General features: G+C 34.8%; 2 protein-coding genes across 6 annotated transcripts in view; both read left to right on the top strand.

Moving 5' to 3' along the window:
* Nucleotides 1-26,109, top strand: part of LOC117982554 (endocuticle structural glycoprotein ABD-5-like) — a 116,807-nt gene that overhangs the window by 1,465 nt on the left and 89,233 nt on the right. Inside the window, exons 2-3 of one of the 2 annotated variants that reach the window (XM_069498491.1) lie at nucleotides 707-837; nucleotides 2,043-2,242. In XM_069498491.1, coding sequence (XP_069354592.1) covers nucleotides 707-837; nucleotides 2,043-2,242 — 331 coding nt within the window. Of the gene's footprint in view, nucleotides 1-706; nucleotides 838-2,042; nucleotides 2,310-26,109 lie in introns of those variants that run through there. The other variant, XM_034968919.2, reaches the window with a different exon arrangement.
* LOC117982139 (uncharacterized) lies at nucleotides 5,466-13,348 on the top strand. Of its 4 annotated transcripts, none has more exons than XR_011236725.1 (5): nucleotides 5,466-5,735; nucleotides 6,123-6,268; nucleotides 6,340-6,736; nucleotides 8,331-8,457; nucleotides 10,730-13,348. XR_011236725.1 is itself a non-coding variant. In XM_034968432.2 (4 exons), exons 2-4 carry the CDS (start codon nucleotides 6,253-6,255, stop codon nucleotides 8,391-8,393), a joined length of 459 nt encoding a protein of 152 aa, XP_034824323.1. In that variant the 5' UTR covers nucleotides 5,524-5,735; nucleotides 6,123-6,252; the 3' UTR covers nucleotides 8,394-8,716. The 4 variants fall into 4 exon arrangements, 2 of the variants coding, with proteins under 2 accessions (XP_034824323.1, XP_034824324.2); XR_011236724.1 differs by having other exon boundaries at nucleotides 10,726-13,348; XM_034968432.2 differs by lacking the exon at nucleotides 10,730-13,348 and having other exon boundaries at nucleotides 5,524-5,735; nucleotides 6,357-6,736; nucleotides 8,331-8,716.

The raw sequence follows: 26,109 nt of genomic DNA, 5'->3' as shown, positions 1-26,109 counted from the left end.
CACGCACGTCGCCCCGTGGCCCACATCCCATCGCCTCGTCTACTGTGCCCTCTGCTAGTCAGAAGTACATGCGGAGAAACCTCCCCCCTGCCAGGTCATTAGCCATAGCCAACAATATCCCCGCCACATTGCACCGGCCCGAATACTGCTCTTCCCCTCGGACGTATCCAAAAGGGACCAGCAGCACCCAGGCACACTGGGAGATTACCTGGCTGGCACCCCAAGTTAGAGGTGTCTGGGATCATCGAGCTCGGGACCTCCCGGCTAACGACGTCTTAACAACTACGCTACCACCGTTTTTATGCTTAATATTTTGCATTTATAATAAACTTTGTGTATCTTTTACTACCGTTCAACCATATTTTGAATATTAAATTACTGTTGATAGAAAAAGATAATCGGCATAATACTACACCCTGTATAAAGTCTGTTCACTAACATAGTGTCGCTACCCAACTTGTGTTTATTATTTATATTCGTATTTTATTACAATAACCATAAGAATAATATAGTAACCTATTTTATTCTTAGAATAGTAAACATTTATTTATCAAACGCAGTGAAAAATAACATAATATAAGCAAAATATTAAGTGTGCCTGCGGGTGTAGCGACACTAAGTCAGCGAACAGACTTTACAATGTTTATTGGTGAGGTCATTATTAATAGTAATATTATTAGATATCTATGTGTTTATTTCCTTTCAGTTGGTGATCTTAGTTTGTGTAGCTGTAGCAGCAGCCGCTCCCCAGGCGCAGCGCTCAGGACCCAACCCCGAGGATGTCCAAATTCTCGAATACGACACCGATAACGATGGACTCGGCACATATAAATATGCGTATGTATCAAGTTAAAAATAGTAGGTACTCAACAAAGTAGTACATGTCCTCCCAACCGAATTTTGACCACGGCGGCAAATCTTCATAGAGATCTTAGCGGCAGATATTTATAGTGCAGCAAGCTGTGATAGGTTAGAACGTCCGCCTTCTAATCGGAAGTCGGGGGTTCGATCCCGGACACGCACCTCTACCTTTTCCGAGTTATGTGCGTTTAAGTAATTAAATATCACTTGCTTTCACGGTGAAGGAAAACATCGTGAGGAAACCTGCATGCCTGAGAGTTCTCCATAATGTTTTCAAAGGTGTGTGAAGCACACCAATCTGCACATGGCCAGCGTGGCCAGACTATGGCCAAAACCCTTCTCACTGTGAGAGGAGACTCGTTCTCTGTAGTGAGCCGGCGAAGGGTTGATCATGATGATGATGAAGTATGTTCGCAAATACAGGTTCACTCTCCATTTTCTCACTCTCATAGCCCGATGGAACAGAAATCCAACCAGCCCGGCAAGAGATCAGATGCAGGACCGACGGATTTACATAATCTCCGAGGCACGGGGCCCGGGGTGAAATACCCGTCAACTTCCCAACTCTGGGCTCGAACCTATAGCTGTAAACAATAGGAGTGCATACATAACATAATAATTCAATATAGGGGTATGGGTTTAATTAACTGCCTTAGGCCGTTTCTGCATAATATGAAATTTACAGGCTGAAGGACTGTATAAGACTGAATTTAGAATATCAGCTAGGTAGCTCTCAATAAGTGATTCTTTAACAAATAATATCAATATAAGATTATATTATTAGCTCTGATATGAATACCTACACTTACCAATATAAGAATATGATTCTTGGTATAAAACACACAGCTATAAAACTTTAGATTCCTCCTCCTACATCAATGGTATGAAGCATAAAGCCTGTAGTTTATGTGCTAGCAAAGTTTTACTTTAAAATGCTTGCTTAACATTTTTCCCTTGCCGTGTGCTATAAGACATACTTACCTGCCAAATTTCATGATTCTAGATCAACTGGAAGTACCTACCCTATAGGTTACTTGACAGGCAGGACAGACAGACAGACAACGAAGTAATCCTATGAGGGTTCCTCTTTTTGTTTTGTGGTACGGAACCCTAAAAAGTGACGTTCAAGATTTTAAAAAAGGACAAATGTATTAATTCATACTTAATATGTATCTTTGCAGTTTTGAACTAAGCGATGGCACCAAAAAAGAGGAGCAGGGTGAATTGAAAAACGCAGGTACCGATAATGAAATCATGTCAGTCAAAGGCTCATACAGCTGGACCGCTCCCGACGGCGTTACATACCTGGTAACATATGTTGCTGACGAAAATGGATTCAATCCCACGATAGAACAAGGGCCAGGCACTGGCGGTTCTCGAGGTTGAAAAGGAAGACTTTCAACTAAGCAAATAAAGAATTCATTCTTGCCAATTAGATAATTTTATTTTTACCTAATAAACGTTTTGTAAAATAATTAATAATTTATTTTAATTTCAAACTTCCTTCAGTAGGTATAATATGTAACTAGTAGGTAGGTATACCTAGGTAAAAGATACCCTGCTAACCAACTAATTGCCCATTCAAAAGTGGAGAACTGTTACGATTGCATTACAATACAGTCAAATGCGACTTAAGAGAGTGGTTAAATGGTCGCCCTCCTATATTGGGAGGTCGATGGATCGACCCTGGGTACGCACCTCCAACTTTTCGTAGTTATGTGCGTTTTAATGCATAATAAAATATAACGAAATGGAGACGAGATGGTATATCCGTTATTAATAGTAGCCTATGTCCTCCGGAGTGCCAGCTATCTCTGTACTAGGTAAACATCCTAACTGATGGGCTACATGCTTTGATTTCTAGATTCTTTAATGCAAGCCCAACTTCATACATACATACCTACACTTGTAGAAACTAGAAACAAAAGTTATTTTTAACTTTGTGGTGGTTTTGGAAGTCGGTTTTTTTATTTTTTTTATTTTAAGCGTTTTAGTGTAAGTAGTTATTGCTTGATACCTAAAATATCAATTCACCATCAGAAATTCCCGAATCACCACGGCTTAGGAGTTCAGTACCTTGCAGCATCAGCATTGAGGAGTTGGGATCCGAAGTTAAATAGTGTAGTCTATGCTTGGCACCAAAAATAATATTGCATCATCCGCAGTTCTGAATCACTATAGTTTATGAGTGCTCTACCCTACATCATCAGGATTGAGGAGTTGGGACTTGGAATTCAAGCATAAAGTCGTTGCTTGGTACCTACAACATTAATTCACTATGAACCCTTCCTGAATCTTGATAACTTAGGCGGGCAGTAAACCTGCAGCATCAGGATTGAGGAGTTGGATGCAGAAATTAAAATGGGACCACCACCTTAGCATCCTCTGTTGATTAAAAAAAAATTGCAAATCGGTCCAGAAACCTGGACAAAATCGTTGTACCTACATACATAAAAAAGTCGAAAAAAAACGGGCCGAATTGAGAACCACCTCCTTTCTGGAAGTCGGTTAAAAATAGTAGCATATTATGTCCTCCGGAGTGCCAGCTATCTCTGTACTAGGTAAACTTCCTAACTGATGGGCCGTGAGGAGGTCGCAGGATCCATCCTAGGGACGCACCTCCAACTTTTCGTAGTTATGTGCGTTTTAAGCAAAATAAAATATAACGAAATGGAGACGAGATGATATTATATCCGTTATTAAGTAGTATCTCTGTAGGTACTAGGTAAACTTCGTGAAAATCTGTGAAACTGATGCTCAATGAAATGGTAACTAGATAAACAGACACACTTTCGTATTTATAATATTAGTATGGACACTCATAATAATTCTCTAACTCTTATCGATTCGATACGTGTCCCTACAGATATATTTTAACTGTCAACAACCCATCGCCGGCTAACTTGAACACGGGTCTCCACTCAGAATGGGAAGGGTTTTGGGTTTAGTCAGGTGCGGATTTGCAGACTCCTCACACCTTTGAAAGCATTATAGAGATCTTTCGAGCCTCCTGGTTTTCTCAAGATATTTTGCTTCACCGTTGAGGCAAATGATATTTGATTCCAGTAAAGTAGAATGATATGGCTACTTTTATCTCGGAAAGTCAATGAGTTTCAGCAGAATTTTTGTCGAAAGACAGTGTTTCCTCCGATTAATTGTTTCATAATAATAATATGTAAGTAACAAGTATAGATAGCCAGTTTACATTACAAGAAAAAGTTGGAATACAGTAGATAACAATATAACCTATGCTTTACGGACAATCATTACAGCTATTAAAAACCAATTTATTTGTACAGTACAAAAAATATAACTAACGTATCTTTATTTTATTTAAGTATGTACATTATGGTTCCGTGAAATTTAAATTTAAGTAGAGGTTGTAGGTAACTACGATAAAAAATAGAATGTCGATGTTAGATTTAAGTACCACCTCCTACATCAATGAATAAACATACCCAATTAATTTCATACGGACATGAGTGCTACAAGGGTAATAACTGGTAATTTAGTCCCCGTCCCGTAGCCAAAACAGTCTTACAGTAAACCAAAAAGAAGAATAATGTTATTAATCAGAAACAAATTTATTTTTGTTGTAAATTTTTTCTCCTTCTATTCAGTTTGTTCGAAATTCACATCACACCGAGCGCGATGTTGATGTTGATGTTAGTCGACTATAGTAATATTATTAGTCTCACAATTTTGTTTTCATGCTTCATGATTATTATCCTGGAATTTTAAAGTTTAGGAGGGCAGGAACTTTCAACTTGTAGAACTTATCACCTAACAAATAACTGTTAAAAACTCCTCATAACGATTATAATTACTTCTTTAATGAGATACCACTCTAAAAGTAAGCCAAAGTTTTGTTTTTTACTCTTGTTTTTCAGGAAGTAGGTACCATCCTGATTTTTTTGCAAAATCAATATATAGATACGTCCGTCGTCCGTGTCGCATCGATAACAGTATTCTATTGTAGAAAATTTAAACACACAAACGTACAGTCGGACTGGATGAAACTATAAGCATGGTCGGTTGGTTGGCCCAGGAATGGTGCCATACTGGGCGCCATCATTATGAGAGCTCAAAAATGCGCTCCCTTTGGCTATCTTGCTAAAATAATTTAAAAAAAAAATATTTATAATTTCTGGAAAGCTCACATTTACTTTTATTCTGCATAAAAATCAAAACATGTGCCCGTCACATCCGGCCAATCTTGATAAAAAAAATATTTTCACCCATTACGTTTGATTTTTTAAAGATGAAATCATTGTAATTTCCGCTTTAGTCATAGTAGGTACAATCATTTTTTTCTAAAAACATCAAAAAACGTCGGCTCGTGCTTATCATTTTGCTTAAAAATTGCATAATATTGCAGGACTCTAGTCCTCCTTTGAAGGCACCAAACTGGAATCTCGTACTACTGGCAAAACTGATCCGTGCCGGCCTTGACTATGAGGCTTCTTTGTTTTACTAAAGAATCCTAAAATCGGTGACACATACGTTATACATCCTAAAATTATTTTGGTAAACTTCATGTAGATAACTGGTAAATAATGTATTCCATATTATCAAAACTAATACTACAATTAAGTTGAAAGGAAGTAGATAAGGAACTCTAAAGTCTCGTAATTCATTCCGAGAACCTCAGAGATCAAGACTTAGACAAATTCATATTTTTCAACGAACGCGACCAGTTAAAACGTTTCCGAGTGAACTGTGATAGTATATTTTAATAAAAAATATAATTATAATAATACCAAGGTTAACAACAATAACATAACCAAATGAAACGTATTGACAAAGCCTCGAGGAAATAAATTTTGTTTTATAAGTATCAATCACAAATCATGATACGCCAAATAAGCAATAAGGTAAGCATTCTTTCTGAATCGTATTTCTTATTGCTGTGGTAGTGATACCTTTCTTTTATTCACACAATGGTTGAAGTTTTCCAAATCCTTCTGCACATTAATTCTTCCCTAGCCTTTTTAAAATGAACTAATCGAATATAAGTAGTTCTTATAATACATTGACTTAAAATTACTATGAAAAGAAATTCTTTATAGATATTTCCATCATATTATCATTTAGAGTCTAAAGGAATGAAACAGCTTTTAGGGTTAAAGTTCCTAAAACTGTCATCATTTTGTGTAAGAACGCCATGTATCTAGGTATTTACAATGTACAATAAGTACGTACTTATTAGGTTTTTATGTTTGCATAATGTTTTTTCTCATGTTAGAATTTGATATTCACAGGTAATCCTTCTAGGCTTTGGAATATTACTTATCAGAGAAACATCATGTTATCCAGCAGAAACATCAGATGATTTTTTTTCTCTTGGGCTAAACTATTTTACAAAAACAGCAAAATCAGTTTCTCCCAATTATGGATTTAATAGATTGTAAATATTAATAAAGTATTTTATCAATAATAATTTAATGAACAATTTTGAATCAGCAAAATTTTTCTCAGGTTGTCTCCATTTTCAGATCTTCAAAGCAGAATCCGTAATATGCATAATACGGAGCGAAGTAATATAGATTTGGTCCCAAAATCTCTGCACCCATGGCAGTTACGTAGATATAATGCAGAGGAATCAAAGGGAAACTATGAAAAACAATATAGATCTAACGAGGAAGCTATTAATTCGCAATGGAACATCTTTACAAATAAAAATATTGGAAAGTTTTCGTCTGTGACTCCAAATAATGTAATTGAAAGCAATAATCGGGCAACTGATCTGTATGTTAACCATGCTACTTATAAAGCTGTGTGCAACTGTGATAATAACAACTATGAAACTGAAACTTTAACAAGTACTGAAATAACAACAGAGTTTACAACTGATTCTACTGAATATACGACAGAGGTAAATAAACTAAAATAGAAATAAACTAATCCATATTTTTTGAAATAATAATAATCTATACTAATACAAATGCGAAAGTTTGTCTGTTTGCTAGCTGGTCACGTCGAATCCATAACCGATTTTGACAAAATTTGGTATAGAGATACCTTGCATCCCGAGGAAGGCCATAAGTTTTTTATCGCAGAAAATCTAAGTGTTCCCACAGGATTTTTAAAAACCTAAATCCCAGCAGATGAAGTTGCGGGCATCATTTAATTATATTATAAACATAAATAAGTCAGATCAAAACTTGGTTTAATGGTTATCAATAATAATTAATCATTTATCTGGATACTTACTTCATTTTGAAAGGAAAGTTACGTACGGCGTACCTAATCACTGCCTAGAATTCATTTGTACTCTTAGATATAATTACTTCTTGTTGAAGCGGATCTAATTCTGGGACCTAGCAAGAAAAACCAGCAAGAAACTCATCAGCGTCTAACTATAACTGCATTTTTACTTAGATTGACTCCACTTTTCGCTACTTGTCACTTCTTTATCAATTGGTTTAGCTTCAAATAGACTGAGATTGACCTAATGATGTATAGTACGCGACAGGTCGAGATGGTAATTGGGGTGGTGACTGGTTATTTCATTATCCTACCTAAATACCTAAATGCCAATTTTCATATCTCTAACTTCAAAATTATAGTATTTTCATATAACTTTTCAACCCCCACTAAACCCCCTCAGGGGGAGAATTTAGTTAGACCCTTTCTTATCTGATACCTACCCCCTAGAAAGAACCTACGTTTCAAATTTTAAGTAAAAATAACAATAGTTAAAACTTATCCCCCCTATATTTTTATAATTTTTATAGTGTTTCACCTACACTTGAAGGAAATTTCTAAATAATTTTAAATACACATCAAAAATTGCGAACCGGCAGGAATCCCAGGCGCGATCCCAGGAGACGCGGGTTCGATTCCTGCCGGTTCGCAATTTTTGATGTGTATTTAAAATTATCCCCCCTATTTTACCACCCTTAAAGGAGAATTTCCCAAATTGAATTATACAGATTTTTATTAATTAAAGCTAATAACCTAAATGTCGATTTTCATGTCTGTAACTTCAAAAACATAGGACTTTCAAACAACCTTCGACCCCCCCGCTTTCACCCCCTTAGGGGGAGAATTTAGTTACATCCTTTCTTATCTGATACTTACCCCCTAGAAAGAACCTACTTTTCAAATTTCAAGTAAAAATAACAATAGTTAAAACTTTTCTCTAAAAATTTTCCCCCTTATTTTACCACCCTTAAGGGGGGAATTTCCCAAATTGACTCATACAGAATTTTATTATTTAAAACTAATAGCCTAAATGTCGATTTTCATGCCTCTAACTTTAAAAACATAGGACCTTCATACAACCTTCCAAACCGTTTCTTAGCTGACACCTACGTCCTAGAAAGAACCTACCTTCTAAATTTCAAGTTTGTAGGCTTTATAGTTCCTGAGATTTCGTGATTAGTCAGTCAGTCAGTGAGTGGTATTTCGCTTTTATATATTTAGAAGAAGATAATGTTATCACAATTCCTAATATTTTATTTCAGCTTGATGAACTTTCAAATAGAGTCGCTGTACCGCCCCAAGTTGTTGCAACACTTCTTGGATGAGGACTTCTAGGTTATTTGATGTAAATATTCAATCAAGAAATTTGGTTAGAGAAATCTTATTTAGGTATACTTATCTAACTTAGCTTTGTTATAACAAAATAACTTTAATCACGTGTTGATTGTAAACAGTATTAAATTATGCTGTTTTTATTTTACACTAGCGGCACGCTATGATGGCCGGTTTGACACATTACAATAGTGATGTGGAATGTCAATTTATTCTCGAACAAAAAACAATTAAGTTTTGTTTTTGTACCTGATTAAATAGGTTTAATAAAACAAAAATGTATATGTTTATTTAATTTATTTGAACGAACTGAATATTTGAACGAAAATGAATATACATACTTTATATGCACACAAGAAACATATGAATACAAAAGATACCGAAAAAGGTGCCACAAAAGGCCATAATTAATCAGATTCGTCCATACTACTATTTTCACTGTCGTCACTGCTATCATCACATACATTAATAATTATATGTTCGTTTTCTATAATATTATCTATTTTCACATCTCTTTCATAATCTTCCCTTATTAATTTAACAGTTCTATTCACAACCTTTTCCCAGTCTCCTTTAGTCACATGTTCACAAGCTTCTTCTAATAATTTTAGCATTTTTTTTGTGGTAAATGGGGGTTCTGTATTGTGTCTTGCAGCATATCCCTTAATTTGAGCCCACACCAACTCAATCGCATTATACTCACAATGGTAAGGCGGTAACCGTATAACTCTGTGCCCATGTTCTAATGCTATTTCGTCAATGACGTATCGGATCTTGGTTGGTTTGTTTTCTTTTAAAAGACGTACTAATTCCGCTTTTAACATATTCATGTTTGCATCTACGCCATTTTTACGAAGCCATGCGACGATATCAGCTTTCTTTTGGGATTGGGCAGGTGGCTTGTCAATTTGCATCGAGTGGTATGGGGCGTTGTCCATAATTATAATAGATGGTTCAGGGAGGCTACACAACATTGAGGTAAACCATTCAGTAAACTTTTCTCCATTCATGTCTTCATGATAGTCTCCAGTGGTTTTTGACGCAAAAGCCATGAGAGAACCTTCGACAAACCCGTTGATGGTTCCGGCGTGACAAATTATAAGTCGCGATCCTTTTCCTACAGGAACTTTGGAAGTAGATGCTGCTGTGTCATCGTTCCAAGAACGGCCTACAGTATGGTTAGCATTAAGCCATGTTTCATCCAAGAACACAACATTTTGCCAATTTTTGATTTCTTTCACTTGCCGTAAAAAAGTATACCTTGCCATCGCTATATCAAATCTTTCCATCAATATTTTGCGTTTGTTACATTTTTTGTATCGAAATCCAATGGTCTTCAAAATCTTCGTTAAAGAACTTTCCCCACCGAAGAATAATCCAGCTTCCTTCAGTGAATGCACCAACTTTTTTCTTGTTGGATACTCCTTCTGTAAATAGTAGCCGTAAACATGTCTTCGGATAGCATCGGCATCAAAGCTATCGATGCCTACGACTGGTTTTGCTCGTTTTCTCTTTTTTGGTGTGTGAAGTTTATTTTCTTCTGTGCCAGTCTCGCCATATTTTTTTTTAGTTATCCGTCTAACAGTTCGTTGTCCAATATTAAGCGCATCAGCTACGCGTTCAACCACTGACGTTATAGGTAAAATTGGCCCTCCATTTTGAGCTTCACGATCGAAATAGTTACGAAGGCGTATTAGGAACTCACGTGTCTGACTATTTAGAACAGTTCTCTGCGTACGTTCGGTCATATCGACGAAATCCACAACAAAGGGCTTGAACAGAGTCCAAATTAACGAGCAAGGGTCAACAGTAATGCAGTATCAATATTTGAAATCCAAAGCCAGGTCAAAACTATATCACAATCGCATTGCACTGACAGTTTATACTTTTCGAAGCAACGTCAATTCGAAACTGCTTTGTTTTGCATTGAGCATTGACGCGAGTTTGCCGGAGGTAGTAGTTGTGCTAGCCAGCGATCCTATGTGACGATCGTATTAGATTCCATTTTTAAAAATTTATTGATATTTTTTTGCGATTTCAGAGGTTTGTCCACATAGTGAAAATTGTTCATATTCACAAGTACATTCACCCCTTAAATGGTGCAAACTGATTTTTCTACACTTGTATACATTTAAGAAATCAATTTAATAAATAAATTTTGAGTCCTAAACCTAAAACTACATTCGATAAAATTTATGAATCTCTGCACATCACTATCGTCAATAAAGTAATACAATTATTTCCTTCAAAGTCGTTATCAATTAATACGGAACTTCATGAGCGGACAAACGTCAAACCGGCCATCATAGCGTGCCGCTAGTTTAGAAAGGTTATTACATACAGTGGAGATATGTAAAACTTTAAGTTCTGTTAATAATGGATAAAAAGTATTATCGGGAATTATAAGATAAGGTAAAATAAAAAAAGGTAGACCTACCTACTTAAACAAAGAAACTAGGTACATTACTACCTAGGAAGAAAAAATGTATGCGTACAAAAGGGTGAGAAAAAGATGTGTCTCTGCTAAAGCAATCTCTCAGACAACCTTTGGAGAAAGGCTTTTAGGGAGCGCGGATAGTGCGGAAAAATAAATAATATTAAATAGCTTAAGAAAAATTCAAAATTGTTAAAATTAATAAAAGAGTTTATCAGTAGTAGATGTGACTTAAATTAATTTATTACCTATTTACAACTGTTTTTAGTCTAAGATAATTAATAAGTAAGTAGGTAACGTTTAAAATAATAAAACAAAATAAATTCCAATAATACCTACTTATTATCATTACATTTAAAAAAAGCCTGTGCTGAGTTTGTCAGTCGTTGCGCGCTAATCACAATAACCACTATAGGGGTTTTCATTCGGTTGTAAACAATGAATAGACTGATTCTGCGAGATGTAGGTATAATTTAGAATGATCGTGGCCAAACTGTGATGATAATAAGTGTCAATCAAGTTTGCAAAAATCCAGCCCCCTGAGATCTTTTCTTGATATAATAAAGAACCACTGCTTTGTAAGCTTAACTGTAAGTTCTACATCTCCAGAGGATGCTCCAGTGTCGGAGCGAAACGTGCGTCGAGTGTGTGGTGTGTGGTTTTGTCCGGTGTTGCGTGGTGGTGGTGCGTATTGCTTGCTTGGGGGCTGGCTTGTCCTGTATATTGAGCAGTGGGAGGGCGGACGGTGCATATCGCATGCTGCATGTTGCACGATACAGTTCTGTTTCAGCGGATAAAAGCAAAGTAAGCTTTTGGTTCTTTGTATATCATGGATTTCCGCAAAGTAACGCCTGCTTCTATACAATAGGCATTTCGTCTGTATAATGCTCAAACCGGTTACTTACGTGAAAATCACGTGAAAGCAATGTATTGTAAAGTTGACCTAACTCTTATAGTATAATATGTCACAGGTTTATGTAGACCAATAATAATTGAAAAACGAAACTAAAATCTATGGATACTTTAGCTATTCGTATGAAGCCGGGGCGGGTCGATCGTGAATCGTGATATTATAATTTGAAACAACTGTACAATGGGGTAAATACAACTGTTCCCTCTCCAGAGGGAATCCCTAGTTTTTAAACGACGTCTTTATAAGTAGTTTTGTTTTCCAAAGTTTAGGGGATTTCCCAGAGATGACACCGTTTAATGTAGTAAACATAATAACGGTGATGCTTACAATAGTCCGCGACAGATCGAGATAGCAATCGGGGTGGGGACACTCCACACACTCGCACAGCCCCCGCACTTTCATTAGCAATCAAACTCAGTGAAAAAAAATGTTGTAGAAATCAACTGTATTATTTTGTGCTTTTCGGATTTTTGTAAAAATGTGTACTACCCGTGCGCAATACGTTGGGACCTGGGGGGCGCTGACGCCAAAGACGCGTGGTTGTACTGTAGACAAAAATCAGAGCGCGTCGTCGTTGCATGACGTAAGCAAGTACGAGACTAAGATGTTAAAAAAATGGCGTTGTCTACAGTACAATACGGGAGCTTGAGGAGAAGTTGCAGGGGAAGCGGGCGCAGGGTTGCATTCCAGGCGAGTCTCAACTTATCGCGCACGGGTAGTAGTTGTAAAGTAATATGACCTCAATGTTTTACATACAAATCTTTGAGCGCGCGGTGTTCAAAAAACGTTTTTACGGAAATCTGCCACGGATAGGTATTTGTTTCTAAAATGTTTCTAGAAAATTTCATTGAGTTTAATTTGTTAATATTCGAATGAGAACCAAACTACGTTTGTATAAGCATGCTACTGATAAGCCCCTCCTAATGAGCGAGTGGCGCGACGCGCGAATTTATAGATAAGTACCTAGTTATACTTAGCACAAATTACATAGTTAATATTGTAAGTACACAACTTTAGTCATTTATTTTTCTCATAAGCACTTATTACAAGTATCATTTGCGGATAACGGTAAGGAGGCTTGAGCGATGTATGTACATAAATTGTATTTGTATGATAAGGATAAAAATATCAAAATAAGCTTCGATGAAATCATACTGATAATTACTTTTTGTTTTTCTACCGTTATTAAAGTTGGGTCCAATTCATGTAACATATTATTATGTAACACACCTACTATCTTAATATTTGTCATATTATTATAACAAGTATCGACAATTATTGGTAAGTTACAAAAATTGTTTTAATATACCTACCTGTTCATGTAGCTTCAAATGCTAGTAATCACACAATCATATTATTTACCTATAACATAACGTTATGTTATAATATAACCGGGTGATTTGCTAACTCAGTGTTCAACGATGATTGATAGCCACCGAGCTCATTTGACATTTATTTTGAATCCATCAAAGGTTTTCTACGAAAAAACATTTTAATATCACTCAAAGAAGCAGCAATGTAAAACCAACTAATGTCAAATGAGCAAGGTGGCTATCACTCAGTGTTAGACACTGAGTTAGCGAATCGCCCCGCTGGACGCACTTTAACGTGTCGTTGAGATCAGTCTAACATTAAACTTATTAAAACAATAAATAAATGGAATTTTATTTCAAGTAATAAAATATGGCTCATTTGACGAATATTACTATAATATTTTCTTACATGTAAAAATTAGTATTTGTCTCTGATTGATTGCATGCGTTGAAACTACATATTTGTAAGATTACTTTTAGCACTTTTCTGTACAATACTCGTACGTAGCTGGCGCACGAAACGTTAAAATAAAGAAAGCATTGCAACGCATGCTGGAAATTCCCTACCTATGTACATATAGTAAATAATGACAAATACCACAAATGTACAGTCTCTACACCAGCTGAAACCTTGAGGCAGCGGCAGGTAACAGTTCACACAACAGCAGACCTGGTGGGTATCATGCTTGACTCTGTTGGCATGCAGCCTGCGTACCAGAGATTTTCACTTGACTGCAAAAAAGCAGTCTAATTCTGTCGTCAGCAAACATCCCTAATGCACTACAGAATCGGTGCAGCCCCATCAGAGCTTTAAATTAAATATTTTCTTTCTGAAGAGGACTGACCATAAATGAAAAATATTTTTATTTAAGATTGAAAAGCTTTCCCATTTAGTGGGACAGCACTAGGTCGAAGAAGAAGAAATCCTATCTGCTATCAAGCACTGCACCGGCTAAAATAATACTATCTATCTATTACCGCATACATACGGTGCGAGGAGCATTACTTCTCTGCGCTATATGCGGGAAAGAAGGAAGGAGGAAGTATTGCCTTGCTCGACGCCAAAACTGAACATCGAGGCCGAACCACACTTTCTAATATCCATCCAATTTACAAGATGTCATTGTGATACCTACTAAGTAGTATCAACTAGGATTTAGCGCATGCAGAAATGCCCATTCCCTATATTATTATTGTAGAGAAAGAGAAAAACACCTTGTTAAATTAATGTAGCAAGCAGTTGTTAGAGTCAAAACTCACTTTCCGTGAAAACCCAACAGTAAAATATCAGTGCTATTGAACTTGATCGTAATTCCAAGGTAGTTACATTAATGTAGCAAACGACTAAGGGATGATTTATGCCAACACGCAGGCGCGGGCCATGCCACGTACGAGGCACGGATTCAAAACATTATGAACATTTTATATGAAGCAGTTTATGCTTCCCTGCACGGACACGGCACGGTGAAGCATAAACTGATTCATATAAAATGTGTTCGTGATGTTTTGAATCCGCGCCTGGCAAGGCTCATGCCCGTCTCGTGTTGGCATAAATTCCTTATCCCTAAGGCGTGATTCCGTGCCTCGCGGCGACGGCAGACTGCAGCGGCAAATATTGACGACAAAGAAATCGACCTCATAAAAATTCATAATGGAAGTAAAGCAATAAATACCGTTGGCCGCGTGTCACGGAATCGCGTAGTGCAAAAAATGAAAAATCACTTTCCGCAAAAAACCGCTTTTGAAATTACTGTGAAAATAAACATTTATTTAGTAACTAGATGATGCCTGCGACTTCGTCCGCGTGCATTTAGGTTTTTAAAAATCCTGTGGGAACTCTTCAATTTTCCGTAGCAATTTTTAGTAATAAAAATTAGCCTATGTCCTTCCCCGGGATGCAAGCTATCCCTGTACCAAAATTCGTCAAAATCGGTTGAACGGTTAAGCCGTGAAAAGCTAGCAGACAGACAGACAGACAGACAGACACACTTTCGCATTTATAATATTAGTATGGATAGGATTTTCGGATGCAAATTATTTTAAAGTAGCAATAATGCCCATTTCTATTTAATTGACTCAACTACAGCAAATCCAATTGTTCTGTCCATGTTAGACTTCTTCTGGAAAGTTTTCCTCAGAAAAATATAATCTACGATTGTAAATAAGTAAGTTTATTTATCACAACGTCCATAGCAGATCTCAGTGTCTAAGAAAATTCTGAAAAACTCTGCCACATCCTGAAGGTTATACATCCACATAGTGTTTAGTACGTTACCTTTTTCGTCATAATCTTCGTAATATAAGCTTGTTACTTTCTTGTCTTCAGACCTTAGAGCAGGATCGCTATGCAAAATCAAGACTGCTTTGCGTTTTGCGTTGACATGGACGGTAGTTTTAGTTGTATTAACCATTTTATCTATGGAAACGTTGCTGAAATGATTGAAATTAAGTATATTTTATTTTTAAGAACATTTATTTTTATACTTACACTTAAATTAAAAGTACTGATAAGACTAGACGATCTGTGATTCAACCGCGTGGATTTAGATTTTAAAAAATCATATGGGAACCCTTCAGTTTTCTGGTATAAAACGTAGCCTAAGTTCGTCTCCCTGTCGCAAGCTATCTCTATAGAGCCTCAATAGCTCAACCGGTATAGGAGTGGACTGAAAACCGAAAGGTCGACGGTTCAAACCCCGCCCGTTACACTATTGTCGTACCTACTCCTAGCACAAGCCTGACGCTTAATTGGAGAGAAAAGGGGAATAACATGCCATTATACATGCCATTTAACATGGCTAATATTCTTTATAAGAAGAAAAAAATAAGAAATAAAAATAGTTAGAAAGGCGTGGGAATTATTTTTTGTGTCGAGAATAAAAATAAATGTACAACCGTTAACGGGTTGTAACCTATCTCTGTACCGTTCATCAAAATCATTTTATTTACTTTATTTAATAACTCAGTACAGAAAATTTCCCTGGAATCCTGACCCCTAAACTCAACCCCTAAAATCACGTGTCTTAGGGGTCAGGTCTTACTTTATTTTATTTCAATAAGTAGTAGTAAAAGCACCAGCAAAAGTTAAAATTCACAGTCACTTTCAATTTTAATTATTGTTCATAAATATTACTTATAAACATAAATCTAGTACGATAAAGCTTGGAAAGTAGGTAACACCCTATCAGTTCAGAGTTGCATGCAATTTAAATACTCCCACATTATTTTAGCCTGTACATTATTTCTTATTGCATTTAGATTAGCACGAGACAAGTGCCCAAATAAATATATTACCTTTTGGCCTCAATATAAAAAATTACTTACTCTTTATTGTCTTACCTTGGCTTCAAAGATAAAAATTTGTTTCTGCTTCCAATAGTTGTATCTGCTTTCACATTTTCATGAAACGTTATTAAAACAGTAATAAGGAGCCCAGACATCTGAAAAATCAAGTTCACAAAACAAAATGCAGTAGGTATTTCTAATACTTTACGATAGTTGGTCTTTCTAATACTTTACGATAACTCTTATCAAAGAATAATTTATGTATTCTGAAATAATCTATCATTCAGCCGCAGCTTCGTTAGGCAGCGTCGTACATTTATAGGTTTTTTAAATCTCGTCGGAACTCTTTAATTTTTCGATTTTTGTGTGTGTTGTTTCGGATTGACTATGCTGCGTAGGCCCTATTGGCCGCTACAGCGTCACCGGGGGGGAATTTTTCGAGATAAAAAGTAGCCTATGTCCTTTCCCCGGGATGTAAGCTAACTCTGTATCTTTCATCAAAATCGGTTAAACTGTTGGGCCATGAAAGGCTAGCAGACAGACAGACAGACACACTTTTGTAATTAAAGTATTACTTAGTAAGAAGTACCTAGGAACTAGGAGGTTTAGTTAGATTATCTTCGCCTCATTAATCAATATAATGAGTTATACTCACAGCCACCATTTTGTTAAATAAAATTAATGTTCTTGTACAGCTTGTCTTTAGTTTATAAAAAGTAGGAAAGAATCCTACTCGTAAAATAACAACGTTACGCCAATTTGGTAAGGTAATGAAGTAGAAAATAATATTTTTCCTACATTACAATGAGACATTCATAATGTTAATAAAATGATTTTAAGAAACATATTTTTAGATAAAAATGTAAAAGTAGGTAACTATGAATATTCAAATACTAAATTGATTCTTTAAATCATAGATTCTCAAGGACTGGAACTAGAGTGAACTGTGCTGGAGCTGACTGAAATAATTATTACTCTTATCTTATATTGTATTGTCTCTTGATTATGTTCTTGTCTATATATACGGATTAATTTCGTTGCAATGAAATATTGCATTAAAGACATTACAGGCGTCCATATCTTTTTCCCTACGTAAATAATACCAAGACATTTACGATAAATCAAAAACTATTATAGATAAAAATAAATAAAAATCTGTTTTTAAATAGAATGTACAGGTAAAGCAAGGGCTTTACCTGTACATTTTAGTAGTAGTATAGTATACTTATTATGAGGTAAGTAGGTAAGTAAAGTGCTCAGTGATATCAGCAACATAATATAGGAAAGTACCCACATACTTATTATGTCATCTTCCTTACCATGCTAAGTGGATTTGGCACCACAATACATGTCTTCTTCTTCCACTCACTTCTGTCATCCGTCAACGTAGGTATTATCGGGGTGGATAGTACGTTGATGGATGACAGAAGTAGTTTTTAGGGTTCCGTACCTCAAAATGAAAAAAGAAACCCTTATAGAATCACTTTGTTGTCTGTCTGTCCGTCGTGTCTGTCAAGAAAACCTATAGGGTACTTCACATCGGGGAAACGTCCATTTAAAAAAATAAAGGTTACATTTAGGTACTTAATTTATAATAATGAAAGTTCATTGATGAGAAATTAGTTACTCAACCCAATCATTTTAGAAAGCTCTTACTAATTTTATAGAAACAACATCCAGGTTGAAAAAGTCAAACAATTACTAAATTTTTAATTATTAAACCTTAGGTAGGTATATATTATAGTTGATTTTTTTTTATTGTAAGAACATGCAAATCCATTGTCATTATGTATACCTAGCAATGAAATTGAAATAGGTATATATGAAACTAATATTGAATAATAAAATTAAGATAATAAATATGATAAAACATAGCAGAGAATGCAGCCGAGATAATAATATTTTTTTATTAATTTTTCCAAAGGCATAAAATACATGACCGGTGAACTTTTCGAATGGATGAAAATGCATATTTTGTATAGTTTATGTTGCCATTTGTATGCAGATCTTAGATAAACTAAAAAGATCTTTTTTTTTAAAGAATATTAGCCATGTTAAATGACTAATATTCCCCTTTCCTCTCCAACTAAGCGTCAGGCTTATGCTAGGAGTAGGTACGACAATTATAGTGCAACGGGCGAGGTTTGAACCATCGACCTTTTGGTTTTCAGTCCACTCCTTTACCGATTGAGCTATTGAGGCTCTAAATATCTATTATCGATGAAGTACTTAATTTGCACGAGCGAAACGACGTTTCCCATTCTACTTGGGTGCACCTATGCGTCTGATTGTCTGTTCGTCCACCTGTCTGAACTCTGAACCTTATAACTTCTGAATTAATGCACATTTATACTTTAAAATTACAAATAACATGTAAATCAACGTCTATGTTACAATAAAACAAAGCTAGCCTTATCTAATCAATGTCTTGATTTTTTGATCTGAGATGTAGTTGGATAGTTCGCCACAGCATACCATTTAGGCGTTCTAATATTATACAAAATAACACAGCCGAAAATAGCATTAAAAAAATTATTAAAAACTAATTTGTGTGGGGGGGGGGGTGTCACTCGTTAAAGCAAATGGGGGACACAAATTTTTTTTTAACATGTGTGGTACTGTTGTAAATACCTTTTTGAGCACAGCCCAAATCTCTCCCTCCAACCTCATCATTAGCGACACTCAATATTTTTATATACTCCATAGTCATCTAATTATCATCCAAACCATTTTATTTGCAAAATTTCACACAACTGCAAGTAGCTGAAAAATCAATTACCAATTTCGACAGAATGACAACATACATAAGTCAAACTAATGAACAGATTTTAAAAACCAGTTCATTAAAATGTAGGATAATGAACTGGTACTTACCATCAGTATTTTAAAATAACGAAGAGATTTACAGCTGATTAAGCTCTTAACAGTCACGAATTGGTTCTGTTATTTTTATTGCGGATCGGGCTTACGAGTTACGGCTGGTCCCATTAGGATATCTTGAAGGAACAGTTTTTCGCCGAATCCCGTTTAGTGGAGGAAATACGGATATAAAAAATATCTACGTCATATTATGTCATAAGCTACCATACAAATAAGTAGTAGGGGATTCGCCGGTTCTGGCCCACCTCCTGGGCCCCCTCCCAACCTCGGCCCCCTCCGCCGGTCGGTCAACTTCGAAATCTAAAAAAAAAAAAAAAAAAAAAAAAGGTTTTGGGGTGCGCTGAATCGTTTGCGCTCACTCCCGTCTTCGTATCTCTAACCGTTTAAAAGTTAGCTTTTCGTCAAAATTAATCCCTAGTTCGTTATCTACTTGCTAATGACCTACTAATCACCCTCTATTGTTCCCACACTCGCTGCTTCATTTCAAAGGAATTACAAAGGAAAGTCTTATCTCTCTCTCATAAGTACTGTTTATTGGCTTCCAAATATTGATTTAAATAATTCTAACAAGAACATATCATTCTCTAGCGTATTTTTATTGAATAAATCTAAAAAATCTGAACTTCTATAGTAGCCCGTAAACATGAAATACAAATACATTATACAATATTCGCCGCAAACTGCTGTATAATCATTTTGAATCCTCCTTGTATTGAAATGCCACATTCTTGTATTTCTTTCCAGGAACTGCTTATGATATTTAATTGGTGGTCGTCCAAATGAATCAAAATATTGTCCAACACCATTTATATCTATATACATGGCTATCCAATGGGACCCTGGTTTGTAATCGGGGTCTAAATTGCTGATTAAATAGGCTGGTGTTCCAACATAAATCGGTAATCGGTTAGCAGCATACACATTGTCTTGAAGACTTGGGTGGATTCTTCTTAAATATGTCTTTATCTCAATTGTATTCATATTACTTCAATACTACTGATCTTATCGTTGCAGAGGATCATAAAGGAATGGAAAGTAAGACCATGTTATTTCAGATATATTATATATCATCATCATCATCAACCCATCGCCGGCTCACTACAGAGCACGGGTCTCCTCTCCGAATGAAAAGGGTTTTTGGTCATAGTCTACCACGCTGGCCAAGTGCGGATTGGTAGACTTCACACACTTATTTAATTACTTAAAACGCACATGACTCTGAAAAGTTACAGGTGCATGCCCGGGATCGAACCCTTGACCTCCGATTAGGAGGTGGACGTCTTAACCACTGGCTTTCACTACACATCATATTATAAATAATGGTTGATAACTTAAAATAAAATAAAAAATATTTCTTTTATCAGTGTTTTATTACAAACCTCAATATTAATGTAAATTATAACTTAATCTATTTACAAAACTAGGTTTCTTAACTGCTATAGTCCACGCTTACATTACGATTTTTATCAATTTCAATAACATTATCAAACTCTGCGTATACGATACAGTTAATGGTTTCAGGGATAGCTGTATCAAATCGAACTTCTAGCCTAACACTACCGTGCTTTATAAGATTCCAATGACTAGAGTGAGCTGATAAATCAGGAGTTAAATCAAATGCTAAGAGACAATAGCCTTTTGCATATTGTTCCCTAGATATTCCGTTCCCTTCATTTAAAAAATGGATTCCCGTCCCTGAGAATAACGTATGATAGGCTGAACTGAAAGTATTATTATCGAATGATGGCTGCAAAGCTTTTGAAGGTATTTGTTGACCATCAATATATAAACTAAATGTATTCATATGATAATTTTCAAAGTTGAATGGATTTTTCGTAAGAGTTCCATTAAATGCTGCATTGTTAACAAATCCGACAATACATCTTTTAGGAACTTGACCAAGAAAAATATTATCGAGCGTTTTACCCTGAACCCCAGAAGGAATTGTTAAAACTTTAACTTCCGCTCGAGTTATTGGATATTTTGCAGTAGTAGATGCTAAAACTTTTTGATGTGCAAGTAATACAGTTGGATTTATCCGCGCGCGTCGAACTATAAGAGTCGCATCTGTGATACACACTTTAAGTTTTAAATCAGTTGAAGAGGCCATAAGACTGAAAGTTTCCCTTGAGCGAATTAATTTAACACACATTTCAACACCATTAATCAAAAATTTTTCCTGGTTAAATATATCTCCATGTAAGTGTCCAATCATTTCTATTTCTTTGCTTTCGGCTGCAAGAGTCTGCCTTTTACTAAAACCTGTATTTTTTTCATCTACCGAATCCATACTTCCTGCAGTATCTTCATACCAAAGACCGCAAGTCAGATGAGACTCTTTTGCTGCTGGTGCATAGTTTAATAATGTCTCAATATAAGCACGGTAAGCGTACGTATTGTTTGGCGGTGAAATGAGTTTTTGATTCAAATATACATCTAGCTGACTGAAGACTGAATGTAGCCAATTGTTAATTGGAGCTACAACTGTAGATGAACTAAGTTTTGATAAATCTTGATTCACTATCTTCGCTTTTAAATGGATCAACGTATGCGACAAATCTATGTAGTCATCACTCGTTCCAGGTATTTGAAATTCTATAGGTCCATCATCAGCAAGGGATGAAATGGGTTTGTAATGAATCCATAGTCCATTTTCTATACTTGTTTGTGTCGATGGCAAAGCAAATAAATCTAACTCTGATTTAATACACTCACATGAATGATTATGTAAAAAAGACATAATTAATTAGAGAATATATCTTTTATTTTATTTTGACTTAGCCTTAATTTTTTAATAGCTTTCACTTTAGCTGTCAGCGGTTGAATGAATGAAGATTGGCGTTTTCTTTTAGTTATATATCCTGAACCAGACATATTAATTCTGTCTATCTTGTCATGAGCTTTTCTTTTTAAGTTTGAACTAGCTTCCTTAAGACGAGTTTTAATAGAATCTTCCATAGGTCGTGCACTAACCATATCCGATAGAAGACCAACACCTGTATTTAATACTTCTTTTCCTATAGCTCGAGCACCACTAGAGAGTAGTGGTAAAATAGACCTAAACAATCCTCCAAGAAAACTGCCAATACCATGACCACGTTGATATGGTACACCTTTATAAATTACTCCAATACCTGATCCAGCTTGATGTGAATAATATTGCTCGTAAGGACATGTTATATTGGTTCGATAAGAATCCATTATAATTTTCTAAAATGAAGTTTAATACACACTGTTCCAAACTGGAATGGGATTTTATTTCCTGTGCTTGACCTTATATCTATTTCAATAGTATCAAACTCACGCCGCATAACAGGTAAATAGTGAGGTGGTGAGAAAATATGCATTTTATTTGCTCCATATACATATGCTGTTGTATCTAACGGTACAATTCTAAGAAGGGGAGCCATTACATCTCCCACAATTTGTGGTTCTATTATATCACAATAAACAAACAATTGAGATGGTAACCCTAATTTTAAATTAGAAGGATAGGTCCCAATTTTATTTACTATAAGATTTTTGTTTGGTTCAAATCCAAGTTGTAAACATAATTTGGTTGACAACCTAAGTGAGTCAATTGAGTTATCCAAAATTGATATTGATACATGTTTGGTTATTTCATCATAATTAAATACTATTTCATCAAAAGTATTTCTATTTAAAGTTGCTATCACATGTTGAATGCTGTCATAGTTTATAGCAGGAATACGTCCTTTATAGTGCACTAATGAATGTTTTTCATCATCAGGCATCAAAACCCACTTAGATGTGTTAATAACATTTTCATTTTCTTGAACAGTAAATACGGTGCAAGGATATTGAATTTCTACAACTCCAACAAACCATTCACCTTCTAATACAAGGGATTTTGGTAACTTCGTTGAAAACATAGTTGTTTTGTTTTCAGGAAAGTATTCCATTGAACTATTACTAAGTAAAGTTAAATAAAAGTTTTCCTTTATCATATTTGATTTAAATTAGATTCTAAAACCCAACTGTTAAATTTATCAGGATAACCTTTCCACTTCACTAACACTTCTTTTCTGTTGCCAGAGTATCGAGAACTAATGATTTTATCTATTTTATAACTTGAGGAGGGATCATAATATACTTTCTGTAATTCTTTTTCATAAAAAGTTCCAACTATGGGTTCGTTTTGTAAATCTTTCAATGTATAAACTATATACGGGGATCTATCTATTATTGAAGATATAATAAATATTTCATCACTCCAGTTAGATTCATAACCCTTTTGAAAGATGTGTTTGTATTTTGAAATTCTTACATTATCACCAACATGAAATTTGGGTAGTGAATTTTGTGATGATGGTTTATTAGTTGCTTTTCTATCGTATAAATTTCTCCAAACAGTCATTATATTGTTAGAACTAACATCACAAGGACTCATCTTAATACTAGAATGAAAACTATGGTTATACGAATATATCAAGTCTTGTAAAATATCTATGTATTTATATGTATTTTTATATGTGAAATAGCGCCACATTTTAGATTTTAGAGTTCTTTGAAACCTTTCTACAATACTTGCTTTTATATCAGGATTATTTGTAGTGTAATAATTTATATTTTTACTTTTAAAATATTTTTTACATCTTTAGAAACAAACTCAGTACCTTTATCAGATTGTATGTGTGTTGGAGTCGCACTAGATTCATTAAATATACTTTCAAAACATTCAATTATTGTTTCAGAATTTTTCTTTTTCATCGACCTAGCATAAGCATATTTACTAAAGACATCAATAACACACAATATATAGTTAAAACCATCATTATATTTCGAATAAGTTCTCATGTCACTAAGATCAGCTTGCCATAATTCATTTAGATTTGATAATATGTATTTGTTTCGAGAAAACTTTCTGTGAACAGGTTTATGTAGAGTGTAAGTTTCTTGTGATTGCAACCATTTCTTTACATCCATTTTAGCCATTTTACCTTTCATGGTCTTTGATAATTTATCAATGCTACTAAAGCCAGCAGGGTGTTTTGGATCATAATATATATTATTAATTTCTAATAAGGGGTCCATTTTTCCCAGTCAATTTTGTTCTTAATTTTTTTTTTATATTTATCACTACTACCTTGTGGGGTATTTAAAGTTCCTTCACTAGAGGTATAGTTCCCTTCGAGTGATTTCATCTGAAGTTGATGAATAAAATCAGACCTCTTAGAATTTCCGATGTAAGTCAGTGGTATTTTAATTGAATGTAATGCCTTGGCAAACTTTCCCAACCTATTGGATCACTTTTTTTTAGTGGTCTCAATGAATCATTAATTAAATCAACAATATTACTTCCAGGAATTTTTTCTTTATTAATTATCACTGTACCATCATCATCATCCCAATAAATTGTGTTTTTGCTTAAAGAAATCAAGTTTAATAACAGCTCACCTTTTTTCAAATATGATTTTGGTATAAGACTTAGTATTGACTTATTGTGTAACGTGATTCATTATTTTATTTAAATTATTATTTTCTTTCACTTCAGTTGTTGATGTCTCTAACGACACTAAGTTTTTATTTTCTATGTCGTTATTTTTATAACTCTTGTTTTCATTTATATTGTCAGTTATAATTGGTAATTCTATAGGTTGACGTTCTCCTTCGGTAAAATGTAGGTATCTTTGTAGAATTTGTAGGTATAAAATACATTTTTTACGATCTTCGATATTACTATTTAAAATCTTCTGCATTTCTGCATCTAATCGGGACATAGGATTTTCAGTATTGGTATGTGTTTTAGTTTTTCTATAAAACTAGACTCACAAGCAACATTTTTTGGCATTTTCCATTTTAAACTAATGCTGATACCAATCCGCTCAAAATAGAACCCAAAATCAAAGGTAAAAATGCTCCTCCTTTTTGGATCAATATCTTTTTTCTTAGTTTATTTTTTCCCTTGCTAACCAAAGTGCGAAGTATACTTTTAAATTTTTTTAATTTTTTCTTTTGTTTGCCTTCCAATGGAACTTTACCTTGTAATACGTTGTGAATGCATTCACAAATGCAATTTATCTCTTCTTCTTCACACGATTTTAATAATGCTTTTTGATATTTAGGTTTAAGTGTATGCAACGCTTGTAGCAGCTCTTTATGTGTCTTTAGGCTTCGAGGCATTATTTGTAAATGATAGGAATTTGATGATTCTTTAAATATTTATAATCTTTTGTTGGAATATATACTACGCAATATTCATCGGAGGGAAATATTTTTGATTTAATTCGACACATGTCATTTGTATCTTGTTTAAGATCAATCATCAAATATCCATGTGCTTGTTTCGTTGCATCCTTATAGGCATCCTCAATGAATTTTGAATTTTCTGGTGACACTTGTCTCGACAAGTATCGTATTTGTGTTTTATCACGAGGGTTTTTAAAATAAATAATGTAACTTGAATTCAAAGACATATCTCTTTGACCTTTTCCCTGATGAAATAAATTTTGAGTAATATAAAAAAACACTTAAGTTTCTGTGATGACTACCTTTAGTGAAAATATCTACAATACGACCATCAGATTCCCTCATAAGATCGTCGATTATAACGAGGTGAGCATCTTTACCATCAAACATTGTAAGATCAGGAATTCCCTGATGATAGTTAACAGTTGGTAAATGTAAAGTGTTGCATTTCATCATAACACCAAGTTATTTGAGTAAAGTCTCTACTGCAAATTTCTTTTGCATATTTTATGAAATTTGTAACAAAATTTGACTTTCCACAACCACTTGGACCAGCTACGATTGCTGTAAATGGATGAATAAAACAGTACATTGTGACGTGTGTTTCTTGAAAGGTTTTAAAATAGAATGAGACATTTCAGTTACTTTATAAGATTTTATTTTACTAATATACA

The sequence above is a fragment of the Maniola hyperantus genome, chromosome 5 (assembly GCF_902806685.2).
Source record: "Maniola hyperantus chromosome 5, iAphHyp1.2, whole genome shotgun sequence".
Classification (NCBI taxonomy): Eukaryota; Metazoa; Arthropoda; class Insecta; order Lepidoptera; family Nymphalidae; genus Maniola; species Maniola hyperantus.
Note: the sequence above shows the minus strand (reverse complement) of the source record. Positions and strands in the feature narration are given on the sequence as shown.

Excerpts from the sequence above, each read along its gene's own strand:
- LOC117982139 (XM_034968433.2), top strand. The coding sequence starts at position 5,712 with ATGATACGCCAAATAAGCAATAAG. Across the intron at positions 5,736-6,122 it reads TACGCCAAATAAGCAATAAG|GTAATCCTTCTAGGCTTTGG; the intron begins GTAAGCATTCTT and ends TGATATTCACAG. Across the intron at positions 6,737-8,330 it reads CTACTGAATATACGACAGAG|CTTGATGAACTTTCAAATAG; the intron begins GTAAATAAACTA and ends ATTTTATTTCAG.